This window comes from Erythrolamprus reginae, chromosome 4, assembly GCF_031021105.1.
Source record: "Erythrolamprus reginae isolate rEryReg1 chromosome 4, rEryReg1.hap1, whole genome shotgun sequence".
Classification (NCBI taxonomy): Eukaryota; Metazoa; Chordata; class Lepidosauria; order Squamata; family Dipsadidae; genus Erythrolamprus; species Erythrolamprus reginae.
In genome coordinates this window covers 103232084-103251147 of record NC_091953.1, presented here as the reverse complement: position 1 = coordinate 103251147, position 19064 = coordinate 103232084, and the positions used below count along the sequence as shown (strand labels likewise).

Sequence of the window (19064 nt, the reverse complement as noted above, 5' to 3'; positions counted from 1 at the left end):
ATGGTTTTAGGCGACCCTTGTGAAACGGTTGTTTAACCCCCAAAGGGGTCCCGACCCCAGTTGAGAACCATTGTTATAAAGCATTCTGTTGTTTCAGGTCCAGTTCATATAAGGTTCCATTGAAAATACTGTACTGTTAAGCCAGATCCAAATGCTCATGCATTCTGGCAACACAAGAATTGGATAATAGTGCTGAAATTTAAGTTTAACTGTCCTATAACTCTAGTCAAAGAGGGTGGGCTACAGTTTGATTGTTTTGCTGCTGTTGACTGTATTTAATACCATTCTTGATAAAAACCTCGATGGCTCAGTGATTAGAGCGCAGTAATGCAAGCTACTTCTGCTGATCACCGAGTGCCAGCAGTTTGCCAGATCGAATCTTAATAGTCTCAATAGTCTTGATTCAGCCTTCCAGCCTTCCATGATCGGTAAAATGAGGACCCAGATTGTTGGGGACAATATGCTTTCTGTAAACCTCAGAGAGGGCTGTAAAGCGGTATATAAGTCTACATTTATTTATTTTGTCACATATGTATTGGTGGTATACAAAGATATAATATTTATATACATGATACTAGTAAATGAGTAACATTAGGACGGGGCGGAAGGCACTCATGCACTTATGCACGCCCCTTACTGACCTCTTAGGAATTGGGAGAGGTCAACAGTGGATAATCTAAGGGTAAAGTTTTGGGGGTTAGATGATCATACTACAGAGTCTGGTAGTGAGTTCCATGTATCAACTACTCGGTTACTAAAGTTGTATTTCCTACAATTCAGTTTAGAGTGGTTTACTTTAAGTTTGTATCGCTTGTGTGGTCGTGTATTGTGATTGAAGCTGAAGTAGTCATTGACAGGAAGAACGTAGCAGATGATTTCATGGGCTATGCTTAGGTCGTGTTTAAGACGACGTAGTCCTAAACTTTCTAACCCTAGGATTGTAAGTCTAGTTGTGTAGGGTATTCTGTTGCGATTGGAGGAGTGGAGGGCTCTTCTAGTAAAGTATCTTTGGACATAGAGTGTTTACGTCCGAAATGTGGTGCAGGTTCCAGACAGATGAGCTGTATTCAAGGATTGGTCTGGCAAGTTTTGTATGCTCTGGTTAGTAGTGTGAGATTACCGGAAATGCTATATAATGCTGTAAGGGGGGTGGAGGTGGAAAGATCTGAAGATAAGCTATTGCAAGAAAAAATGGGGTGGAACAGGTGGGTTTGCAACTACATCATTTTGTGATTCCAGCAAAAGTGCTCAGATCCTGAAAAATGGGGGTGGAAGGGGGGGGGGAAAGCACCATCGGCTCAAGTTTTTTTTTAAATTTATTTATTTGTCAAACAATTATAGGATGGTAATTTGTACAAATAAAACATTAGATAAGTAATGATAGAAGACAATAGGACAGAGACGGTAGGCACAATGGTGTGCTTATTCACGCCCCTTACAGACCTCTTAGAAAGGGGAGAGGTCCATTGTAGATAGTCTAAGGTTAAACGTTTTGGGGTTAGGAGTAGAAACCACAGAGTCAGGTAGTGCATTTCGGGCGTTGATTACTCTATTGCTGAAGTCGTATTTTTTGCAGTCTAGTTTGCAGCCGTTGACATTTATCTATGTCGTGCTCCTGTGTTGTTGCGGTTGAAGGTGAAGAAGTCGCTAACAGGTAGGACAATTTGGTATACGATTTTACGAACATCCTGGCTACAAACTGGGAGGCTCTCCCTAGAAAATCTGGATCCCGCCATACATTGCGAACACCTGTTGGGTTGTCGGGCGCTTGGAACAAATCAGGCCAATTTCACAGCTATTTAAAGACGGCCAGCCCAGCCCGGCCCGGCCGAGACGCCTTTGCAACTCTCCCCTCCCCAACAACCCCTTGCCCGATTCCCCCCACCCCAGCTCTCGCGAGACCCTCTTGGGCATGGAGGGGCTGCTCTCGCGATGTTTCCCTGCCAAGGTTGGCAGTTGAAAGAGGAGCTGAAAGGAAGCCCCGGCTAAAGCTTTTAATTAAGCGGCGGAGCGACGAAGGGTCGCGAAGCTTGGCGTCAAATGGACGCTCCGCTTCAGCGAGACTCCCCGCGTCGGGTGTCCGAGACGCCGTCGTCCTCCCCGGGGAGGCCGCCCCCGCCGCCCCCGCCTTCCAACCTGGGGCTACCGCCGGGCAAGCAGCAACGGGAAGAGAAAAGAGCGGCGCTGAGTAAAGTAAAGAGGCCGGCGGGCGAAGGGAGAGGCGAGGGGGAGGGCTGCCCTCCAGCACCAAGGACAGCGAGCTGGAGGAAGGAGCGGCCGGGGAGTGGGAGGAGCTACCCCACCTGGAGCGCTGAGGGGGCCTCCGCGAGGGACAAAGCGGGGGAGGGGCAGGGTGGGGGTGGGCGCGCGAGACATGAGGAGGCGACGGATGGATGCTGAGAGGGCTCCGTGTTCTCTAGCCTGGGTCTATCCGGCTCCCACCTGTCCAGGAAATTTAAAGAATATTGGTAGCTCAGGGTTGACATGAGGGGTCCTGAGTGCTGTCTGAGCTTGCTTGTTTTCTTGCGGATCTTTTACTACCCAAACTAGGTGACATCATCATCATTGTTGTTGTTGCTGCTGCTGTCAGTACAACAGAGCAATAATAATAAATAACATTATTATTATTATTATCATTATTATTATTATCATTATTTTATTTTGTCAAAACATGTACAGTGATATCTTGTCTTACAAACTTAATTGGTTCCGGGACGAGGTTCTTAAGGTGAAAAGTTTGTAAGATGAAACAATGTTTCCCATAGGAATCAATGGAAAAGCGATTAATGCGTGCAAGCCCAAAATTCACCCCTTTTGCCAGCCGAAGCAGCCGTTTTTGCGCTGCTGGGATTCCCCTGAGGCTCCCCTCCATGGGAAGCCCCACCTCCGGACTTCCGTTGCCAGTGAAGCGCGTTTTTGCGCTGCTGGGATTCCCCTGCTGGGAGGTGGGGTTTCCCATGGAGGGGAGCCTCGGGAATCCCAGCAGCGCAAAAACGGGTGCTTCGCTGGTAACGGAAGTCCAGAGGCGGGGCATCCCAGCAGCGGCAGTGGGTTGTAAGGTGAAAATAGTTGTAAAAAGAGGCAAAAAAATCTTAAACCCCGGGTTTGTATCTCGAAAAGTTTGTATGATGAGGCATTTGTAAGACGAGGTATCACTGTACAAGGTAATAGGTATGGTATAAACATAAACAAAAGCAAGTTAAGTATAGGTAAATTTGGACAATAGAACAGTAGGACAGGGAGGGTAGGCACGGTAGTGCACTTATGCACGCACCCCTTACAGACCTCTTAGGAATGGATTGAGGTCCAGTAATTGGTTGCAGTCGGTAAGGCTGGGATTGGTATATAAAATAGGAATATTTCTAATGGGAAGTGTTTTTTTTTTAATGCAGATCAACAACAGTAACCTTGTTTTGAGTGTACTGCAGGCATTGGCATGAGAAAAACTGTTGTAAGCCCAGTTTTACCTATATTGTTTTGCAGGTAGTTATTCGCCGACTTCCTCCTAACTTTACTAAGGAGCAGCTAGAAGAACAACTCCATCCACTTCCAGCTCATGATTATTTTGAATTTTGTTCCTCTGATCCCAGGTGAGCATTTATATAAACCAAGACAGTTGTTTATTTTATGTTTGTTATTGCGATGTCATTGCTATTAACATAGGATGAATTTTAGTATAAAATGTTTCTAATACAAAGGATGGATAAAAATACTCTACTGTTCATTTAATGGCGTATTTAATGCTATTCATTCTGTAATTATCATGGCACTAGAACTGTGGGAGATTCACAGCAGGGAGCAGGAATCATGTACGGTTTCAGGAGTATTCTCTCATCATATTTGAGACATTAAAATTTACTTTTTCTAACTAAAAATAGTTTAAGAATGGACAACATTTGACCATTCTAGCCAGATTGAATGGATCTTCTGAGAGATTCATTTATTCATTCATCATTTCACTTTTTTTTTGTAAATAACTCAAGGTGGCAAATATATCCCACACATCTTCCTCCACTTATTTGTCACACAACAACAACCCTGTGAGGTGAGTTGGGCTGAGAAAGAGTGAGTAGCCCGAGATCATCTAGCTGGCTTTCATGGCTAACGTGGCACTGGAACCCTTAATTTCTGTGTTTTTTCTTTAGCCACCAGATCAAACTAGTTCCCACATATATCTTATGTGAAGAGTTGCAGTTAAATAAAAGTAAATCACATCATATATTACTACTGTCTTCTCTAAAGAGATCATCAGGCTATTTATGGCCATTTCAGACACTGGAATGTAATGTTTTTATCTGGATTATTAATGGATCATTTTTCTGCGATATGATGCTTGCGTTCCTCAAAAAGTAATAGAAACATTCATGGTTTAGAGAAAACTTTGTAATATCAACCACTATTCTTACAGCATTCTGGTTGTTTGTTTCTGTCATCATGATTGTTAGTGTGAAATAGATTGAATTTTATATAATTTCCTAATTACCATTAGCATAAGCGTGCAAAATTGTGAAAGGCACCAAAAGGAAAGGAGAAAGGGGGAAAACACAGATTTTTTTCTATTCAGATATAAAATCTTAAGTTACTTGTTTATTGTAGCTTTATATAACATTATCACTATCATATACCTAGGTTCATAGACTATCACAGCAGGCCATAGCATGATTTCATTATTTTGGTATACAGTATTGTGGCTTTAGTTAGGGCATAATTTATTATTTAATATGTTATACAAGCCTAAGCAGTTGTAATCTATTAATAAACAAAAACTAAATCACACTTTAATATAAAATGTAACTAGGAAATGAATTCATTGGGAACAAGCATCAAAAGGAAGTTCTAACTTGCCTCCATTATTCCCCAGGCCTTTTTTACGCAATTTACTTGCAGCCAAAGTAGGAATGATGTTATAGTGGTTTTCAAACCTTGAAAGTGAATTCTGTGAAAACTAGGTTGGTTGAATAATACCAATTTGCATAGAGGTTATAGATTATTAAGAATTCATTACCCATAGCATTTCTGATGGCTTGTCTTTACATTAAATATATAGATACAGTATATATCCGCACGAATCCCAGCGACCGATTAGGTCCCACAGAGTTGGCCTTCTCCGGGTCCCGTCGACAAAACAATGCCATCTGGTGGGACCCAGGGGAAGAGCCTTCTCTGTGGTGGCCCCGGCCCTCTGGAATCAGCCCCCCCCCCAGAGATTAGGACTGCCCACACTCTCCTTGCGTTTCGCAAACTTTTGAAAACTCATCTATGTCGCCAGGTGTAGAGGAATTGATATATTCTTAGCTGCCTTTGACTTTATGGATGGTATGCTTGGGCTGTATGACTGTTTTAATAGAGGTTTCTTAAAGACTGTTTTAACATTAGATTTGTATATGATGTTTTATTTTTGTGAGCCGCTCCGAGTCCTCGGAGAGGGGCGGCATACAAATCTAAGAAATTATTATTATTATTATTATTTAAATAAATTATAATGGTGTTTTCTTTGAGACATATATGTGTACAATTTTCCTTTTAGAACTTACATAAAAGTAATTGACATTCATTCTTGTTGCAGTCTTTATCCTCACCTCTACTCAAGAGCATATATTAATTTTAGAAATCCCGATGACATCATTCTTTTTAGAGATCGCTTTGATGGCTATGTCTTCATTGACAATAAAGGTAACTCATAAAGGATCCATAAAATGTATTGTACACACCAAAGCCCCAAATTTGTGTTGCTATGTGAGAAATACGTTGTACGTTTTGCCCCATTTTGTGACTTTTCTTGCCACACTTGTTAAGTGCAGTTATTAAATTAGTAACAGGGTTGCAAAAAGGGATCACATGACCCTAAAACACTGCAACCATCATAAGTATGAACCAGTTGTCAAGCATCCAAATGTAAATCTGAATGATGATGGGGATGCTGTAACAGTCACAAGTGTGAAAAATGGTCATAACTCACTTTTTTCAGTGCTGTTGTAACTTCAAAGTCACTAAATGAATTGTTGAAAGTCGACTACCTGGAGCCACAATGGAGCTCCTTGTTAACCATCCACTGAATTCTTGAAAGCAAAATTCTATTTAAATGTGTATGGTTTTTTGTTTTGTTTTTTTTTGTTTTTTTTAAAATAGTGTTTATTGAATATATATACAAATCTATATACAAAGACAATACAAAACAGTATAAACAGGACAAGGTGTTCTTATCATATGTGTCTAATCGTTATTTTCATTAAGGTCGAACAAACCACATTTAACACTAACAACAACAACAAAAAAACAAAAACAAACAAAACGTCGGACACCCCTTTACCCTCCCCCCCCCCCCTGCCAACCTGCAGTTATATTTATATTTCATTTTTCCGGTTATACTTTCAGCGGTATCCTGTTTCTTAAAATTTACTTAATCTATTAATCTAGTGTTTCCTTTTCTAGGTGTTGTGTTTAAAATTCTAATTGTTATGTTTCTGGTATATTCCTTCATATTAAATAAATAAATAAAAGGATATCGGCGAGCAATCAAATAAGTTGTTTTGTCTTGTTCCTTTCCTCCTTTCTCTTCATTCCTGATCCCTTTGTGGTTTGTTCTCCTTTACTCAGTTTCCTTTCGTTTCTGTCTCTTTCTCCCTTTCCTCGATCCAGTTATAAAACTTATCCCATGTGGTTATATTTTCTGTTTCTTTATTATCTTTCAGTTTATGTGTTAGGGAATCATATTCGGCGCAGTCAAATATTTTTTTGATTATTTCTCTGTCTGATGGTATGGTTTTTTGTTACATTCTTTTCTACAAATATATCAATTGTTTCGTACTGTACCTTGAGAGGGGAGTCAGGGGACTACCTGGATTACTAGAAGTTAATCTAAATTCAACTAAAGAAAAATCACTTCAGAAAAGGGTAATGACAAGCTACGGTATTTCCATATGGTTGCTTTAAAAAAGGACCTTCCTGGTGTCATTTGGGTAACGCTTAACTTGAAGGAAATTTCTTTGAAGCAATATGAAGGGGATCCTGATGTGATCAGTTACTGTAGATTCAGTGGATTCATAGAAGTTTGCTCTTGTGTACTGATTTCCTTTTCTGGTTTGATGCTATGTGTAATAAGCTTGAGTCAGATAAAATAGGATGAGTAATTTTGATTCTGACATTTGTTCTCAAAATAACTTCTGTTTTAAAATTAATCGTCCTTTATAATTCTATTCCTTTCTGATTCTTTAAAGGTTTGGAATATCCTGCTGTTGTTGAATTTGCACCCTTCCAAAAGATTTCTAAAAAGAAACTAAAGAAGAAAGATGCAAAATCTGGCAGCATAGAAGATGGTACACTTTTTTGTTGGTGGTAAAACTCACTTATTGTAATTTAAGATGAACTTCTTTTGCAATACTTTGCTTTTTATATTTTTCTTTCACAGATCCAGAATATAGAAAATTTTTAGAAAGTTATTGTGCTGAAGAAGAAAAAATATGTGCCAACCCGGAAACACTTCTGGGAGAAATTGAAGCGAAAACAAGAGAACTCATTGGTTTGTTAAGCTAATTTTTTCCTTTTAGTAATTAATTTTTTTTTCTAATTAGGTGTTTATATTTTAGTTTGCTTATTGAAACTCTTAAGGTATATGTAAAATTATTATTATGACAGTTTTATTTGTTTTCTTCTATTAAATTAAATGTTTTCTAAAGGTCATTGCACTAAGTTCAGATGGCTATCTAGGAAATATATAAAATTGTACTTTAATCTTGAATGAATAACAAGACACTTAAATACACATAGGTTTTATGAATTGAATGTTTAGCAGCCACTATAATTTTGTTTTTGATATTTGAGTAAATGTCACTAGTTAAGTAGTATTTTTTTCTATGGTCTTTGTTATTTCATAGCATGGGTGCCTACAATTGTGTTATAGTATTTCAGTGCTATCTTCCTTTTTGTATACATGTTAGGAATCATAAAAAGGACATTAACATGAAGTCAACCCAAAATTAAGTTACAGTAGTAAGAACAGGTTTGTACAATAATGTCCACAGATCATTCAGACATATATCTAAAAGGATAGAAAGAGACAGAAGAATGAGTCCAATATGGAATTTGTCGTTTCATTAGATAGTGGTTATTTTATATATGTTCAGTTCAAGCCGACAGTCTTTTCAGCCAGAGCAAGTTCTGATCTAGAATCAGTAATCCAACTGTGGATGTGCAAACTAAATGGATTCTCCATGCAAATCCAGAATCCAGTTTTAGATGAGCAAAATCTGTGGGATTGCGTGTTAGCTAGGGTGAATGGATGAGGCAGACAGCAGAGGTAGTCACAACAGCTCTTTATTGAGCAACATGTACCATTCAGTAAAGGCTCTGTCTGACAGACAGCCCTTTTATTGGAAGCAGTCAGACAGTTCAACCAATCAGCATTCAGTATTCTTCCTGCCAGAATGGAGGACTTGACTGAAACTATGTGCTTCAGTCTTAGTATCTAACAGCATGTGCAAGCTGTAATTGCCGCCCAGAGTTTTCGGAGAAGGGCAGCATACAAATTTAATAAATAAATAAATAAGTGATGCTTTTCTATATTGTACTCATAAGTTAACTGTTGTTAATGTTAATAATAGCGATTAGTAGCTATGGTGTACTGTTACAGAAATTTGAAGGATATATTTTGCACAAATGGGCTCTTCAATAATTTAAAAATAAATTATAATGTATAAAAGTTATAAGGTATAAAAATCTCATCCATGAGATCAAAGGTGAAATAAATGTGTGGATTTTTTTACTCTTAATTATTGAAAATAATAAGGAAAAATATTTCTTAGGGGAAAAAAACTTATTATTAAGACTTCTATATTGATATTGCAACTATGAGGCTTACTTTATTGCTTTTTAAACTCCTTGGCAATATGATAAATTTTTCTTTAGTAGCCTATGGACTAAATGAAATATTACTAATTATGTCTTATTAATTATCTTGTTAAAGCTTAAATGTTAACAAATATAAAACATGCTTATTTTAGGAATGGAACACTACATCACATTTTTTGTGTTTTAGCTAGAAGAACCACCCCACTTTTGGAATATATTAAAAATAGAAAATTAGAAAAACAGGTATGTTAGCATTTTGAACTACAGCTTAATATTGACTTCAGTTTTTTGTAATAGTAATATAAATCACTGCTAACCTTTTCCAATACTTCAGAGAATTCGAGAAGAGAAAAGGGAAGAAAGAAGGAGGAGAGAATCAGAAAAAAAACGGCTAAGAGAAGATGAGAAACGGAAACGCCGAGAGGAAGAAAGACGCAAAAGAAAAGAAGCTGAGAAACAAAAGAAAATTGCTGAAAAAGAAATAAGGATTAAGGTAATGCAGAAAATTAAAATATATTTTCAGTATATTTTCAATGCTTTAATGGTACTAAGCTTTTAGATTAATTCATGTTTGTGTGAAACATTTTTTTTAAATGATAAATAAATGTATACAATATTTTCCTTGTAAAGAAAAATGTGATTTGTAACTTTTGTTAAGGAGAGCCAGAAATAACATTTATCTTTAAAACTGAAATATATATATAATTTGTTAAATGTTATAGGATGCTTGGCTGCATAGCTAGAGGTATAACAAGCAGGAAGAGGCAGATTATGATCCCGCTATATAGAGTGCTGGTGAGACCACATTTGGAATACTGTGTTCAGTTCTGGAGACCTCACCTACAAAAAGATATTGACAAAATTGAACGGGTCCAAAGACGGGCTACAAGAATGGTGGAAGGTCTTAAGCATAAAACGTATCAGGAAAGACTTAATGAACTCAATCTGTATAGTCTGGAGGACAGAAGGAAAAGGGGGGACATGATCGAAACATTTAAATATGTTAAAGGGTTAAATAAGGTCCAGGAAGGAAATGTTTTTAATAGGAAAGTGAACACAAGAACAAGGGGACACAATCTGAAGTTAGTTGGGGGAAAGATCAAAAGCAACATGAGAAAATATTATTTTACTGAAAGAGTAGTAGATCCTTGGAACAAACTTCCAGCAGACGTGGTTGATAAATCCACAGCAACTGAATTTAAACATGCCTGGGATAAACATATATCCATCCTAAGATATAATACAGAAAATAGTATAAGGGCAGACTAGATGGATCATGAGGTCTTTTTCGTCCGTCAGTCTTCTATGTTTCTATGTTATATATGCTATTTATATTATAACATATGTAGGATTTATGTTATTTGTTATTGTCTATGTCATTAATATATTCTTAACTGTCTACAAATCTTAACAATGTTTTGAGAATTCAGTAGGATTTGGGATATGGAATAGCAAGTATCACAGGGCTGGTTTAGCTTGTAAGATGAGGTTATCTCAGTGTATTCTTACAAGCTCTCTTATCCTTCCTCCTGTCTACTCTTCCTGAATGAGGATGAGGATGAGACATTGGAGTTTTAGAGGAGAAGAGTCCCATTACTCAAGGCAGAGCTTCTTTCTAAGATAAATTAATTTAAGACAGCCCATGGGGAAAACGTTTCCAACTTTGCTTTTCCTTCATCTCAAATGCTTCATTAGAGGCAATTTCAGGCGACAGTGGTGGAAAAACGGCAATTGGAACATTTCATTTACTTTTAAAAAGTAATTTATCCTAGCATTCAAGGTATTGTTAATACAAATAAAATGGATACTAGAGAACAAACTGTAGAGAACAAACTGCTCAAAAAAATAAAGGGAACACTCAAATAACACATCCTAGATCTGAATGAATGAAATTTTATCATTGAATACTTTGTTCTGTACAAAGTTGAATGTGCACAACAGCATGTGAAATTGATTGTCAATCAGTGTTATTATTATTATTATTTATTAGATTTGTATGCCGCCCCTCTCCGTAGACTCGGAGTGTTGCTTCCTTAGTGTTGCTTCCTAAGTGGACAGTTTGATTTCACAGAAGTTTGATTTACTTGGAGTTATATTGTGTTGTTTAAGTGTTCCTTTTATTTTTTTTGAGCAGTGTATACAGGGGTGGACTACTGCCCAGATTGGGGGGGGGGGGAAACGCAGTGGGGTAGCAAAAATGGAGCTCCACCCCAGAGCACCCAATTTGCATTGAAAGATGTTGAGAGAAAATGCAGGGAGTCCTGCATAAGCCACGCCCATAGTGTGGTATGTAAAAATTTTGGTAGCCCTTCACTGAGTGTATATTAGATGAGCTTGGCAGTGATATCCAGGTGAATCTTAATTTTACCAATTTCAATCCATTGTTTCCAGAAATCCATGGAATTGGCTGTCAGAGGGAATAATGAGGAACAATTTAATTAACAGTTACTTTCATCTAGCCCACAGTAGAGCTTTTTTTTCCTTGTATGCATGGGGTCCAGAAGACTATTTGTCAAATAATATTAAATAGTGATAACATAGCGAAGAACTAATTTCACAAAAGCAATGGATAAAACTCAGTTGTATTTGTGTTTATAAGAAACACATGAGAAAGATCAGTAAAAGCAGTTAGATGGTGTAAGAAAGTACTCTCAATTCTGTCCCCCATCCCTCATTTTAGTTATTGTTCACTGCCTTGCTACCTATTTGTTAAATAATAACTACATTTATAATAAAATATTCTTTAGCTTCTTAAGAAACCTGAAAAGGGAGATGAACAGACTACAGAAAAGCACAGAGAAAAAGAAAAAGGTGATATTGAAGACAACAAATGGGAGAAATCACCGGGACATGGTAGTTTAAAATCCAAGCCATTGGAAGTTCCTCTAAAGGAACTTAAGGAAAAGTGAGTATTTCTTTACTGGGCACTTTTGATTACTGCTTTGAGGTCTTCTTAATTCTTTTAATCCTGTGGAATTTAATTTTTTTAAACTGCACAGCAATACATTAATTTAATTCCTACAGTAAATGGTTTTGTTGGAGTTCTTGTATGGTGAGTGGCGGCGATGAAGCTGTCATATGCTAACACTTATTTTCCTCGCCTAGATCATAGAACTGTGAAGCTACAATTCTCATTTAATGATTGTAGAATATTTGATAACTTATATGTCTGTTTGCAGATTGATTACAATGAAAAAATATTATGAACCTAAGAAAACATTGTTCATTTTTTTAAAAAAAATATTTGAGAGAGAGAGAGAGAGAGAGAACGGAGGATGCCTGGTTGAACAGACAGATGGATAGATGATGAGAGGTGCTAAGATTCTTACAATATTAGGAGTTGGTGCCTGAACATTTGTTCCCTTTTCTCATTTCAATGTTTTATTTTTTTCCCCATCATTTATCTTAGATTGAAGGCAGAAATATTTTTTATTGATCTCTAAAATGTAGGGGGAACATTTTCAGCTAAAGCATGGGGTATTTTTTAAAAATAAGCTTAGTTAATTGATCTCAGTCATTGGCCTGATTGCTTGTAGACATTAAAATTCACAATCTGCATGTAGTCTCTTGAATTATTTTCCCTTCTAGCACATCTCTTTTTCAAATTTTTGCATAGGTATGAAGCAGAAGCTGTATTCCACTGTATTGAAGTACAGAAATATAGCATTCTTTCTATTTTAGCAATTTTGAGGAAGTCAGAAAGCAAAGTATTTTTTATTTTATTTTTAGCATTCTTTCCTAGAAATAAAAAGTACAGAATAAGTACATGTATGATAAATAGTGAAGGGTCTGTGCATGTGAGAAACCAAGCTTTGCCCATAGTTTACTCTTGCTATATCTTTTGTTAGAATATGGCTCCACTATGCTACCCATAGATGTATGCAGAAAGGTTACCTTCTCCTTTAACACATAGAAGTGCAAGTGGATATATACAGTTTAGGGACTGAATGTTTATTATTTCTGCTGCTGTTCTGTCTGTCCAAACCAGTCCTTAACTGCTTTCTTTAAAAAATATTTCAATCCTTTACAAGTATCTGGTGCATCTTGACTATAAATTTTATTCTATTTGTAATCAAACATGGCTTTGTAACAAGCTAACAGGAAGCATGGAGGAAATGAGCAGTTTTATACAATTAAGAATGTCATTTTCTGTACATAGTTTAATTAATGTTAAAAGAACTCATTTTTCACTGATACAGAAGTACAGATATTGAGGAAATATCTAATGCATGGTTATTCGAATTCTGTCAAGAAAATGTCAAATCTTAACCCCTTTTAAGCAAAAGTACTCTTAAGAAAAAGAAATAAATGTAGCAATCTCTCATCTTTCATCTATCTCAAAACTGTTTAACTAGCTCCTCCAAGTTAAAATATATTTGAACTATGAGATATATTATAAGAATGTCATACCATACCTCTATATATCAGTTTCCGGTCACAATTCAAAGTGTTGGTTATGACCTATAAAGCCCTTCATGGCATCAGACCAGAATATCTCCTTCTGCCTCACGAATCCCAGTGACCAGTTAGGTGCCACAGAGTGGGCCTTCTCCGGGTCCCATCCACTAAACAATGTCGTTTGGCGGGACCCAGGGGAAGAGCCTTCTCTGTGGCGGCCCCGGCCCTCTGAAATCAGCTCCCCCCAGAGATCAGAATTGCGCCCACCCTCCTCGCCTTTCATAAGCTCCTTAAAACCCACCTCTGTCGTCAGGCATGGGGGAATTGAGATATTCCTTCCCCCTAGGGCTATACAATTTATTTTTTTATTATTGTTGTTAGCCGCCCCGAGTCTACGTAGAGGGGCGGCATACAAATCAAATCAAATCAAATAAATAAATAAATAATTTATTGATTGATTTACTTTAAAAATATCTAGCTTAATTTACTCTTTTAAATTGCCAGTTATCTTTATATACGATTTCTGAGTCTCCTTGCTATCTGATTCAGTAAAGTATTCCTTTTTCTGACAACTTAGAGTGGGACATTATCTTGTAAATGAATGAAATTAGAGTGTAAAACTTCAGGTTCTTCAGAATCATTATGCGGCTTATTAATTCAAAAATAATTACCGTACTATTTATTAAAAAGTTGGATTACTGTACCAAAAATATTGCTTGATCATGGAATTTTGATATATTACCCATTACACTGCCATAATTTCTTTTGCTTTTTCTGCCAGTTCCATAGCTTTTAATATCAGAGGATTAGAAAGGGGGGGGAAAGTATTACAAAAAAAGATTTAACCAAATGCTTAAATTCTGGAATGAGCATTTACATTATATGCCTTTATTTTTTATCATTTTCTTTTTCAATTGAATGCAAAATATAAAATTAAATGCAGGCAAATCTTCTTTTATCATTATTTATTAAACTCATATGCTGCTCAGCTTGGGGTTCAAGGTAGAAGTAGAAGTAGAATTCTTTATTGGCCAAGTGTGATTTGACACATAAGGAATTTGTCTTTGGTGCATATGTTCTCAGTGTACATAAAAGAAAATACTGTATACATTTGTCAAGAATCATGAGATACAACATTTAATGATTGTCATAGGGGTCAAATAAGCAATAAAGAAACAATCAATATTAATAAAAATCTTAAGGATACAAGTAACATGTTACAGTCATATAGTCATAAGTGGAAGGAAATGGTGATAGGAATGATGAGAAAAAAACTAGTAGTAATAGTAGTGCAGTAGGTGAGCCTCAAGCAGCCACGTAATAAAACACACAACTATAAAACTAATTATAAATATAAAAAGAGTTTAAAATGACAAAAGATTACTACAAACTAAAAGAAAATAACACAGGTTTGAAGTCAAAAGGTATTGTGGGGGCAATAGCCTAGCTCTATTTTAAAAAAAGTGCTATTGCTAATATGTTGTAAGCTGCCCTGAGTCTAAGGAGAAGGGTGGCATAAAAATCGAATAAATAAAATAAATAAATAAAAATAAATTTCACCAGCCATCTCCAGCCAACAGCTTCTCCTTTTGTGGCAACACTAATTATAATATAACCAAACTTATGTTCACTTGATTAACTGTTCAAGTTTATTCACCTTTAAAAACACAGATCACAAAACGACAGTGATAAAGAACAAAGAGATTCAGAGAGAAGATTTCGTGATAAAGAACCTGAGAGACAAAGATATCGGTTGGAAGATGGCCGAAAGCACAGAACTCACTATGAATTTGACAAATATGTGAGACGGAATGAAGATGAACCGAAGTGGGAGAAAGGGTACAACCAAGACCGAGGAAAGAAAGTGAACTACAACTACAGCTTCACTGTGGACACAGTAGACAAACTGGGTAAAGAGGACAAGTGTGATGACATGGCATCCAAAAAGGAGCGCATAAGAAATAAGGTTCTTTTATTCATTTAGGATAATTTTTCATTACTAAAATTACATCAGGGACACAGAAGATTTGCTTTTGACACCTCAGCATGAAACTTTTAGCAACTATGTTGAAATAACATAGAAAAAAATGCACACTTTATAAACCAAAGCAGTTAAGATACCCTTGCTACTTATTTATATGGCCCTATTTAAAATAAAATTATTACCAAGCCTTTTTCTTATGGATTTTTTTCTTCCTAAAAGAAATATATACATATTATATACGTGTGTGTGTGTGTGTGTACACACATACATACATACACCTGCTATACACAACTAAGTGCCTGCTGACTTAATGAGAACTTATCAGAAACTAATCCACTCTAAAAATGCTGACCTTACATTCTAATACACTATTACTAAAAAGCTTATTAGCCACAATAGTCTAATAACATTGGTGCTGATGAATAACAAAGAGCACAAAGCAAGTTCATGTGAGTGCCAGGGCAAGTTATCCCTTAAAAAAAGACATTTATTTTTCCAAAACGTTTTCAAAGACCACTTACTCCATAAGAGCCTTATTGTTGATGTTTTGTTTTTAGAAAAATTGTGTTTTCTGATATGGCACTTTATTGTTTGGTTGTATGCAGCTGTAGCAAAAAGAATGCCTTGTTCTGATGATGTAGCGGCAATGATAGTACTGTCCATTGTGGATCACACAACCTTTGCCACTTGCAACCAGATTATAATGAGTTAATTTATCAGGAATGTGAAGCTTTGCTTTAAACATGTTTTTTGAGAAGTATATGTAACTGATTCCAAGAAGTACATTTCCAACTCAAGTGAGCATCTTTTAAATTGTGAAATAATCTTACACCATTGGTTATAGGATTACATCGGAGTTGTCATTTTTCTCTCCATTTCATTATGAAGACTTTTCAGCACTAAGCAAAAGGCTGCAAGATTATACATTTCTATAGCACTCTTATATCCTGATCGCCAGGCTTATTAGCCAGATTGGCCAATGTTAGATTAGCTTGCAAATGTTGACTGTGTGTGCCAGAAAGTATTAAGTCTTTTTCATTTTAATATTATTGTATCCATATTTGTATGAATTTAATTAGCATTTGTTCTAATGAGCATGAGTGGGAATCTAAAATTTTCTATGGGTTAGTTTGGTGCCATATGTCCTACCACATTTTTCTCAGGTTGTTTCTCTATAATCTTTTTAATTTGCTTGAATACTTGCCTCTCAGTGAAAGGAAGGAGAGAGGGAGGGATGGAGAGAGGGAGGGAGACTAGTTCTTATTAATTAAATGTAAGTAATGGAGGAAATATTTATATATTCATTCACCCAGGCTGCATTAAGACACCTAGTAAATATTTTTCTCAGAGCTTTTATATTCTTCATTCTTTTTTTTCTGCATAGGATCGCCCAGCCATGCAGCTGTACCAACCAGGAATTCGCATTCGAACACATATGGGACCTACAAGTAGGTTCTATGACTGTGCTGAAAAAACTTCTCAAGAAGTTTATGATGGAAGGTATGAGGCAGACAACTCAGCTGGTGGTAGTTCTGAGAAGAGTGAAGATGTAGAATAAAACGGACATTCAGCTTAAAGATTTAGTGGCTTACAGAGAACTGAATGTTCTTGGAACTTGGACAGCATTGCCAAGAAAATTCCATTCCTTTTTACAGTTTTCTATATGGAATCTGGACCTTAGGAAACATCGCATAAAGTAAATACTGTATGTGACCTTTTTTTTTTAAGGAAAGGTGTTGTCAGCCTTGGAGGTAAATTAAAGCTGGTTCTCTTCTTTTTCCATGTATGAGAAAGTATGCTGTCCGCATATGAGGAAAAAATATGAATTCAAAATGTCTATAGATACATACATGGTCATTGTATGTATTTGTGCTAGGATTAATTTCATACATAACTTCTGACAGTTGTTTTCCTACATACACAAAGGGTCTTTTGATTTGAGACATAAGGAAGTGATTTTGAGGCAATATTGCTGAAAATTATGCTAGATTTTAGAAGGTAGAGTTTGGAAGTTCTAGTAACCCCAAACATATTTTAAATTGCTGTGTTTTGTATAAAACTTTTGAGAAATTGCTACATGTGCTAAACAAAAGAAATATTTAAGATATTTATTTCCAGACATTTTCAATGAAATACTTTCTATCTTCTACAAATTACATTAATTATACACTCACAGTCCCAAAGGTGCTTTTCAAATGTCTCCATAAACATTTGCACACTCCCAGGTTTGTATGTATGTACAAAAAGTGTACAAAATATTATATATCTGTGGGTGAGGGAAGGAAATTACAGTATCTTAAATTTGGTCCTATCAGTAGTTTTGTCCCAATATATAACAATTACAGCAACTGCAACTTTCAATATGAATCATCAATGTGTTTATAATTAATGCAATGTTTGCATCATTATTGTAGGACAGTGCTTAATCTGCTATAGGATCATGGTTAAAAGATACATTTACAGAAAGAGGTTGATGAAGGTAGTTTGCAAGGATATAATGGTACAACATTCATGTGATAAAAAGAGCTGCTTAAGGCATATTTCTTTCAGGACCTGCCCTCCAACCTCATACATCCAGCAAAAGAACAGCAACAACTTATTGGTAAACAAAATAGCTTTCAATGGGGAGTATGTGGACAAGGGAAGGGTCAGCACTAGCTTCTGGCCATTCTTTATAGGACTTCAGAGAAAGCAGAGTTGTGATGTATGGGTCTGCCCTATCATATTTAGCCTATTTTCTGTTCATAAAATGCTAGATAAGTGTCAATCTATTTTTTAACTTACCTTTCATTCTGTTACCTGAAAAAAAGCCTGACTCAAGTCTGAATATTTAATGTAACATTGGCCTTTCATGAAAAGACATTTTAAAAACCTTTGCCTTTTTTTCAATATGTGGGTTTATTAGTTGTTTTTTGTATGTAAATATTTCATGAAATATATTTTTACATGGCATTGATGGGTTATAAATAGATTATACAGCAGAATGCACGGTACCTGCCACAGGTTCTCTCTGTTCATTATGCTATTGGAATACATTGTGAAGAGATACATCTTCTCACTTTTTGGAAAAAAATTACATATCATAAGGGCAAGTCATAAAATCAATAATGTTGATAATGTTAACTATTTTTTAACCTTGTGTTTTGATTTTTTTAAAATTACTGTATTATCACCATTTGTTTTAAATGTAAATAAAATACATTTTCAGTCATTGGAAGATTAAACTGAAATCTAGTCATCCAAATATTGGCTTGTTCTGTTTTTTTAACTTTTGGTGCAGAAATGTGTATGGAAAATAATTTATAGGATAAATGGATATATCCATTGGCTGTTTATATAATTTCTTGTTTTCTGAATAGCTGTTCTCTTTTCTAACTGGGGGAGATGATACAACCATTGTATGCTGAGTTGTCCTTTAGTACATAATGTTTCTGTTTAAAGAACTGATCATATATTTTTTTAAAAAAATATTAATTACAGTGATCCCTCGAGTATCGCGAGGGTTACATTCCAAGACCCCTCGCGATACTCGATTTTTCGCAATATAGTGGTGCGGAAGTAAAAACACCATCTGCGCATGCGCGCCCTTTTTTCCATGGCCGCGCATGCGCAGATGGTGTTTTTACTTCCGCACCTGGGAAGACCCAGGGAAGGTTCCTTCCGCCGCCCAGCAGCTGATCTGCTCGGCAGCGCCGCAGCAGCGAGGAGCCGAAGATCGGGGTTTCCACGCCGCCCACGCAAAGGGGAAACCCCGATCTTCGGCTCCTCGCTGCTGCCGCGCCCGCCACTTGTCCACCCGCCGCTTGTCCGCCGCCTCGCTTGTCCGCCTCGCTTG

The 19064-nt window shown here is 36.5% G+C and overlaps 2 protein-coding genes across 3 annotated transcripts in view; one reads left to right on the top strand and one right to left on the bottom strand.

The window, feature by feature from the left end:
• Positions 1–19064, bottom strand: part of LOC139166905 (uncharacterized) — a 984072-nt gene that overhangs the window by 687086 nt on the left and 277922 nt on the right. The window lies entirely within an intron of this gene.
• On the top strand, positions 1918–18473 carry UPF3A (UPF3A regulator of nonsense mediated mRNA decay). Of its 2 annotated transcripts, none has more exons than XM_070751111.1 (10): positions 1918–2193; positions 3484–3590; positions 5567–5673; positions 7218–7316; positions 7409–7519; positions 9035–9090; positions 9182–9340; positions 11595–11752; positions 14917–15155; positions 16614–18473. In XM_070751111.1, the coding sequence occupies exons 1-10, from the start codon at positions 2041–2043 to the stop codon at positions 16679–16681; spliced, it is 1257 nt and encodes a 418-aa protein (XP_070607212.1). In that variant the 5' UTR covers positions 1918–2040; the 3' UTR covers positions 16682–18473. The 2 variants fall into 2 exon arrangements, with proteins under 2 accessions (XP_070607212.1, XP_070607211.1); XM_070751110.1 differs by having other exon boundaries at positions 1959–2193; positions 14917–15211.

What these genes read in the sequence shown, in the direction of transcription:
- UPF3A (XM_070751110.1), top strand. Translation starts at nt 2,041, where the DNA reads ATGGACGCTCCGCTTCAGCGAGACTCCCCGCGTCGGGTGTCCGAGACG. An exon ending in AAAGAGCGGCGCTGAGTAAA is followed by an intron (nt 2,194 to 3,483) that starts GTAAAGAGGCCG and finishes ATTGTTTTGCAG; the next exon opens with GTAGTTATTCGCCGACTTCC. An exon ending in GAAAACAAGAGAACTCATTG is followed by an intron (nt 7,520 to 9,034) that starts GTTTGTTAAGCT and finishes TTTGTGTTTTAG; the next exon opens with CTAGAAGAACCACCCCACTT.